We start from the raw sequence: 7,500 nt of genomic DNA on the forward strand, positions 1-7,500 counted from the left end.
GAGGTGAAAGGGTGAACTGTCTAAAAGACATCAAGAAATGTAAAGAAACCTTCTCTGGAGGGGGAAAATCTCTCAAATCACAAACAAAGCTCCTGGAGATGGCTCCTTGCAGGTACATTTGCAGATGAGCAGCTTCTCGGACCGGCGCCTGCTCCGAAGATTAGCCGGGTGGTAATGTGTGGTGTAATTGCACTGTGTTTCTGTCCCCGAAGTGAAAACCTAATTGCCTGACAGGACGATAACTTTGTGGCACCCTCACCTTGTTAGGCCCTTTCTGATGCAGTTCAAATGCAGTGTGGCCGCAGGTGCGCCTAATTTACCTCGCTGCAGAACGTGTGGAGTTTAATTGCACAGTGGTTGTTAGGAAAAATTGGTGGGTGGAATATCAAGTGACTTACTGTATGCTGATGGCAGATGGTGTGAAGAGGCATTGTGAGCTAAGTGTATAGGTGAGGTGAGTTAATAAAGGATGTAAATTCTGGCCTAAAATGGTGAGGCCTCATGGTATGCAAGAAAATTTAAGTGGCCACCATTCTTTCCCCCATCAACTGGATTTTCTTCTGCCACAGTAAGAAGTCATCCAGGATATGCTGGGAGTGCACTTAGAGAGATGAGTCTTGGTCAGTCGAGTCTTTTCATTTTCTGATATTCTAATTGCCAGCAAGGAAACTTGAATGTAAGAAAATTATGTGAAACTTCATCAAAAATTAAGAATCACCAAGTAGGACAGACGATAGTTTGGGAGAAAATAGAGAAAGGTTTGTGTTGATGACCTTGCTGGACAGGATGCTTGGCCGCTTGCAGAGAGTGGGTATGTCAGCACAGACCCAAGCTCTGGGACCTCTTGGTTGTGGCCATTTCAAGTTGAGGCGGAGGGTGCTCAGGGAGAGACCCCCCAACCCACTTTTCCCGTGGGTGGTGTTAGAGCCCGGTTTCCCAGGCTCTTCGAGTTCAGACTGGAAGCCAGCTCTCCTGCAGTGTCACTGAGCATGCAGGAATGGGGAGGGCAACATGATGACGTTTTAGTCACAGCATCTCAACACACTGTCAGGACCCCTGAATCTTCATGCCATGAAACGTAAGGGCAAGGCATGGCAGGAAATGGAAATACGCTTGCTTCAGCCTCACCTCTCCAGCCCTGCAGAGTGCTGCTCCTTGCTTTCTGCCTCAGCAATAGTTTCATTACCGCGTCAAGAATTCTTGGTTAAAACAATACGCCTCCCAATCAGTTCTTAGATTTTTTTTTTTTTTTTTTTTGAGACAGAGTCTCGCTGTGTTGCCCAGGCTAGAGTGCAGTGGCGCGATCTCTGCTCACTGCAACCTCCGCCTCCTGGGTTCAAGTGATTCTTCTGCCCCAGCCCCCAATTGCTTCTTAAGAGCTGTACCTACTGTAACTCTTTTTTTTTTTTTTTTCTTTTTTTGAGACAGAGCCTCGGCTATTGCCCAGGCTGGAGTGCAGTGGTGTGATCTCGGCTTACTGAGCCTCCTGGGTTCAAGCAATTCTCCTGCCTCAGCCTCCCGAGTAGCTGGGATTATGGGTGTGTGCCACCACACCTGGCTAATTTTTGTATTTTTAGTAGAGATGGGGTTTCACCATGTTGGCCAGGCTGGTCTCAAACTCCTGACCTCAAGTCAGCCACCCACCTCAGCCTCCCAAAGTGCTGGGATTACAGGCGCTACTGTAACTCTTAAAACCCATATTTAGCAGTGTGTTTGCTTAGGCAGTGGTAGCCTCTGGAATTAGGGTTGCCCAGATGAGATATAGCATATCCAGTGAAATTTCCATTTCAGGTCAACAGCAATTTTTTATTGAGGCGTATGCTTTGGGATATTATGTTTTGCTTATCCAAAATTCAAATTTAACCAGGCATCCTTCATTTTTTAGTGGTTGGAGACAGTAGACCTGTCTGGGGTGGATGTTTCCCCCGTGGTTAATGGGCAGTTGTGCAAAGATTGAGCCAAGAAATGCCAATGCGAAAGTCACAGCTATTATCATAAAGCTTGGACATCCGTAGCGTCAAGGCAAATGCAACTTGCTGCTCTGCTGTGTGGCTGTTTCCGGGTGCCTCCTCGCCGCCTCTCTCAGAGCCTCTTCTCAATGTCGCCCCCTAGAGGGAGGTGTAGAAGCTGTGAGGTTGAGTCTCCACTCCTCCCTGCCAAGAGTGTCTTTTAAAAAGTTTGAGCCTTTTGTCTGATAACCCTAATAAATATCATCTTTTTGTATTTTTTATAGATTCTTTCTAAAGTTTTTCCTCAAGTGCAATCAGAACTGTTTGAAGAATGCAGGCAACCCTCGAGATATGCGGAGATTCCAGGTATACATTTCTCAAAGACACGTGGACCGTGGTCCTGATTTTTTATATGAAATTTGAATTCTCTGATTTTGCAACTGTTCAGGAAGTAATCTTGAGTTCTTTAAGGGCTTGGAAGCAAACTAGAATTGGTGCATTTGATAAAAATATGCAAATAAAATGCTTTAAGAATGATCTGGTATATTCAGTATGCCAGATCTATCAAGTCCAATGTGGGCACAACAGAGTGAAATCAGTTTTGAAAACATGGCCATGTGGAAGGGTTTTTTTTTTTTTTTGAGACAGAGTCTTGCTCTGTAGCCCAGGCTGGAGTGCAATGGTGCGATCTTGGCTCACTACAACCTCCACCTCCCAGATTCAAGGGATTCCTGCCTCAGCCTCCTGAGTAGCTGGGATTACAGGCACGCACCACCACACCCAGCATTTTTAGTAGAGATGGGGTTTCAATATGTTGGCCAGGCTGGTCTTGAGCTCCTGACCTCAAGTAATCCGCCTGCCTTGGCCTCCAAAAGTGCTGGGATTACAGGCGTGAGCCACCGTGCCCGGCCCAGAACTGCTTCTTTTGGGATTGATTGATGGATTGATTTTCAGTGGGAAGAGAACTATAATGCAGTCTTTTGGGAGTACTCCAGATCTGAGACCGTCCTCATAGGGGGATCTGCACCTGCTTAGTATAGACCTCCGCAACTGCTAGAGTGTCTTCCTGGCCTCAGCTTCCTTCCCCTGAGGTTTACTGTGTTCTTACTGCCCACCTTCCGTGCCTAGTTGCTAGGCGGCTCCTAAACCCAGACTAAGTCCTGTCTCTGGTTTGCCTCAGAAGATTTTATCTAAAAGACGGATACAGAGGGGGTGGCTGGGGGGTTCAGGGATGAATTATGATAGATTTATGTACCATTATGATAGATTCATGTTTCTCTTGCCTTTTTGTGAATGATTAGGAAGCTACTTAAGGGTAAACACATTGGATGATTTTGCTAATTTTGACTGTAAGAATATTGTGGGCTGGGATACAAAACCAGCCAGAGAAGAATGTGGCGGCTAATGGAAATGACCGCTAGCTTGGATGAATGACCCAGGAGCAGAATGATCCCTGTTTGGGATTTACACGATTTTCCCATCAAATAGCTCAAAGCGTTTTTCAGAAATTTAACTTACGCCTCAGTCCTGTAGTGGATCACATGACATCTCTCTCTGTGCCTGCCCGGTCAGCTGGGCAGAGGAGGCGGGCTCTTTGGCCCCGCCCACTTTCATGTCTGCAGCTGGAGACAGTGTTCCTTGCACACAGTTGGGCCTGCTTTCATTGGTCACGCACTAGGCTTCACAGGGCACTGGTGATATTGATCCTTCTAAGCAGAATGGAGGTCACGCAGGGCTGAGGGACTGTGTCCTCTTTGTCTCACCGATGACCGAACACAGCGTCAGTCACAGGTGATCTCGTGGTTGACTGCAGACCCCGTAGTTACTAGAACTTCCTCTGGTCTCTTTAGCTGAGCCCCATGCCTCTCAGAAGGTGTAACTGGACCTAGGAGGATGGCAGGGCTTACACGATAGTTTCAGCTGCTTTCACAGTCTCAGCAGCTTTCTGCAGGTGCTCTGCAGGGCCGGCCCAGGTGAGGCACACAGCACAGCTTGCCTGCTGTCTCTGCTGAACTACACTCTTTTCCCTTTGTGACTGACCTAGATGTAGGTGACAGTAAAGCCTGTGTCTTTAAAAACTTTTTAAATTTGTTTTTACTTTTTCATGTTTCTTTAACCTATCATGTTTAGGAATGTAAAAAGGGTTAAGTCTGCACCTCAGTGTTAGTTATGCATCTTTGCATCATATGCAGATAATGGATTTGTAGAGTGTCTTCAACGCTCAGGGCTGGGCCTGGGAGGTAGACCACGAGGGGGGCACCTGGGTGACCAGGAACAGACCTTGGCTTCTGCAGGCAGAGGCTGCCAGGCCCACTAGTGGTACTAAAGGGGCTGCACAGCCACCTCCCACCAGGGCTGCAAAGGGCAAAGTCAGGGGACAGTGGTCAAAAAAGGAAGGCGCTGAGATACCCAAGGCTGGATCTGGGTTGCTGGGGCAGCACTTACAACCTTTTGAGGTTCTGGGTGGCTTGACACCCTGGCAAGGTGTTGTGACTTCCACAATCCTGGCAGTGGCCAAGGGGAAGAAATGCCAGGGAAGCTGCCTCTGATGAGGGCGCTTGGGCGGGATGCCGTGTGTACTGCCCCTGCTGCATCATCGTCTTGTAGAGTCTGAGATTTAAAACGAAAAAGCCAGCCGGGCGTGTTGGCTCACGCCTGTAATCCCAGCACTTTGGGAAGCTGAGGCGGGTGGATCACAAGGTCAGGAGTTCGAGACCAGCCTGGCCAAAAGGATGAAACCTGGTCTCTACTAAACATACAAAAAAATTAGCCGGGTGCAGTGGCAGCGCTTATAATTCCAGCTACTTGGGAGGCTGAGGAAGGAGAATTGCTTAAACCCGGGAGGCAGAGGTTAGGGTGAGCCAAGATTGTGCCACTGTACCCCAGCCTGGGCAACAGAGCGAGACTCTGTCTCAAAAAAAAAAAAAAATTACTCGCACATGTATTCGTATATAAATGTATAGCTTTGGTTTATTAAGCCCCTTAAAATACTACTTATTTGTATGTTTGCTTTTAATTGTTTTCTATTCAATGACTCATTGAATACAATGAATTGTATTCATTTTGTATGAGGTAACTAGTTTAATTATTTTATTAATGGGCTTTATTTTTCTTAGAGAAGTTTAGGTTTACAAAACAATTTCGCAGAAAGTACAGAGATCGCCTGTATACCCCCTGTGCGCCCCTCCCCATGGTTTTCCCAATTATGTTGGTGCAGGGGATTCCTTACATGTGCTGACCCAAACTGAGATGGCGTGATTCACTAAGGCCTACGGTGGCCTTGGCTTTTAAGCTCATTTTGCATGGTGTGTTTTGTCTGGGCCTTGCAGGGAAGGTGAACCTGACTAGGAGCCCCTTCAGGTTCCCCACTCACCTGCACCTGCCGCACAGTTCTCTGTTGGGCTGTGGTTCCCTCGGGTGGTGCTGACCCAAAGACATGGCCGAGTGTGCCCAAACTGTAGCAGAGAGCCACACCTCCTTCAGGCCAGAGCTGGGCTCAAGCCCCAGGAGTGCTTCTGCAAGACCCAGATGAAACCTGGCCTCAGATCTTTGCAGCTCCAGCTAGGCCGGGATGAATGCCCCTCTGTTAGAGAAAACTCAGGGCCAGGTTGTCATTTCCCAGTTCCTGGGTCCATTCGGGGGTGCCATTTCTGGATGTTTGTGGCAAGCTCACCTGGGCAGGTCTATGGAGTCTGCAAGACCATCCCTGCCTGGCCCTTTTCGTTTCTCTCTCTACCACGAGGCAGCTGAGGGCTGAAGGGGGCCTGATGTGTCATCTCTTCCCTAGACATCCTTTGTGCCTGGACCTAAGAATGGAAGCCTCTCACCGAAACAGAGAGGACATTCCCTTGGTATCCCAGGGTCCTTGCCAGCCTTTGCAATGAACTTGAGAAAGGATACCTTTCCAGGATTGAAAACACCGCCGCTATTCATATTCAACTCGGTCTTTTCAGATGCAAAAAAGTTCATTACCAGACATTAAATGTAATTGTAAAATTGACCCAGGGATCATTTCCTGATAAAATGTGGGCAGTAGGAATGTTCCTGATTTATGAAGCCTTTTTGGGGCAACTCTGAATCCTCCCAGCTCTTCAAGGGAGGCCGGTCTCAAGTGAACTCATTTTAATTAGATAAACTATCTAATCAATATGTGAACAGATCAATCAAAACAGCAGCTTTAAACTGAGTGGCTAGAGGGGTGTTTCTGAAGCTAATGGCTAGAAGAATATTTCTCTGAATTGAATTCACTTGTTAGCATAATAGGAGATTAAACTGTAATTAGTGGAGCAGGTTTTGAAGAGAAGCAATCTTGAGTCAAAACAAAACAAAACAACCCACCCACCCCCATTAGCCAAAAAAGCTGTGAACGCACATCAATCAACAGTGTCCAGGAACACGTGAAGTTTCCTTGTGCTCTGCAGTATTTAAGATGGCTTTTATTTTGCCTAACAGGGGGCCATGCTTTCCTTTGCCAATTCCATTTTCAAATCCACTTCATCTTTGCAGGTTGTTGTATCGACAACAGTCAACGTGGACGGCCACGTGCTGGCCGTGTCAGACAACATGTTTGTGCACAACAATTCCAAACACGGGAGGCGGGCCCGCCGCCTCGACCCGTCAGAAGGTACGGCCCCTTCTTATCTGGAAAATGGTAGGCACATGTTACATGTCTTTTTTTATTTGCGATGCTTCTTTTTCTTTGCACCATCCTTTATGTTCATTCATGTGGAGTTCCTCTCACCAGGCCCCTGCCCTTGGTCAGACCTCCTGCACCAAGGCAGGGCGAGGGGGTGTCCCCGAGATGGAAGGGGAGCTAGCCCTCCTAAGCTTTCTCTTCTCCTTTATGGAACAGCGGGGCTTTCCCATTCACCTGCCATGGCCTTCATGTCTCCAGGCGTTCTTTTGCTTACTGCTTTTCTTGCGATTTTAATTTATTTGGTTTTATTTTGGTTTGTCGGAAGCGCCCATCCAGAAGCTCATACCCAGATGCCTCGTGCAGGCCCAGTGAGTGGTTACATCCTGGTCCAATCAGCTCTGAAGGGACAGCCAGGACCATTTCCTGTCCCTGACTGGAGTGCGTGTGCCTGTGATCCATGTGTGTGTGCGTGTTCACACAAGAGTTGGGGCAAGGACGAGGGGGTGAAAATACAAACCAGCATACATTTTTCTTTTTTTTAAACCAAATGCTTTCAATTGATTGACTTCTTGTTTTGCTTGTTCAAAGAGAAGGGTTTCCATAAGGGTGGTGGGTAGGGAGAAAGGTCCTTGGATATCAGATCGGAATGCAGAAAGACTCAGCCACGGTGGGCCTTGCGCCGAGCCCCTCAGGCACCTCCCACTTCCTGCTCTGCACGGTCGCCACAATTGAACACATCCCCTTTAGAATAGGAGTCATTTCCCCCATTAAACATTTCATAATAATTATGAGGTTCTGACCAATATGAATTGTTGAGAAAATAATGGGAGTGTTTTTTTAAGTGAATTGCAAACAAAACAGCATGATCGAATCCTTCAGAGCAGAGAGCCCATAAAACTAAATGGTTTTAAGACA

General features: G+C 47.3%; 1 protein-coding gene across 12 annotated transcripts in view; it reads left to right on the plus strand.

Annotated features, from left to right (window-relative positions):
- EBF3 (EBF transcription factor 3) overlaps positions 1 to 7,500 on the plus strand; it is a 128,632-nt gene that overhangs the window by 83,878 nt on the left and 37,254 nt on the right. For 6 of the 12 annotated variants that reach the window (XM_031936147.1, XM_023224426.2, XM_031936148.1 and 3 more), the window contains exons 7-8: positions 2,234 to 2,315; positions 6,456 to 6,600. In XM_031936147.1, the coding sequence (XP_031792007.1) occupies positions 2,234 to 2,315; positions 6,456 to 6,600 (227 nt within the window). The remainder of the gene's footprint in view (positions 1 to 2,233; positions 2,316 to 6,455; positions 6,601 to 7,500) is intronic. The other 6 variants (XM_031936152.1, XM_031936150.1, XM_023224430.2 and 3 more) reach the window with 1 other exon arrangement.

This window comes from Piliocolobus tephrosceles, chromosome 9 (genome assembly GCF_002776525.5).
Source record: "Piliocolobus tephrosceles isolate RC106 chromosome 9, ASM277652v3, whole genome shotgun sequence".
NCBI classification, from domain to species: domain Eukaryota; kingdom Metazoa; phylum Chordata; class Mammalia; order Primates; family Cercopithecidae; genus Piliocolobus; species Piliocolobus tephrosceles.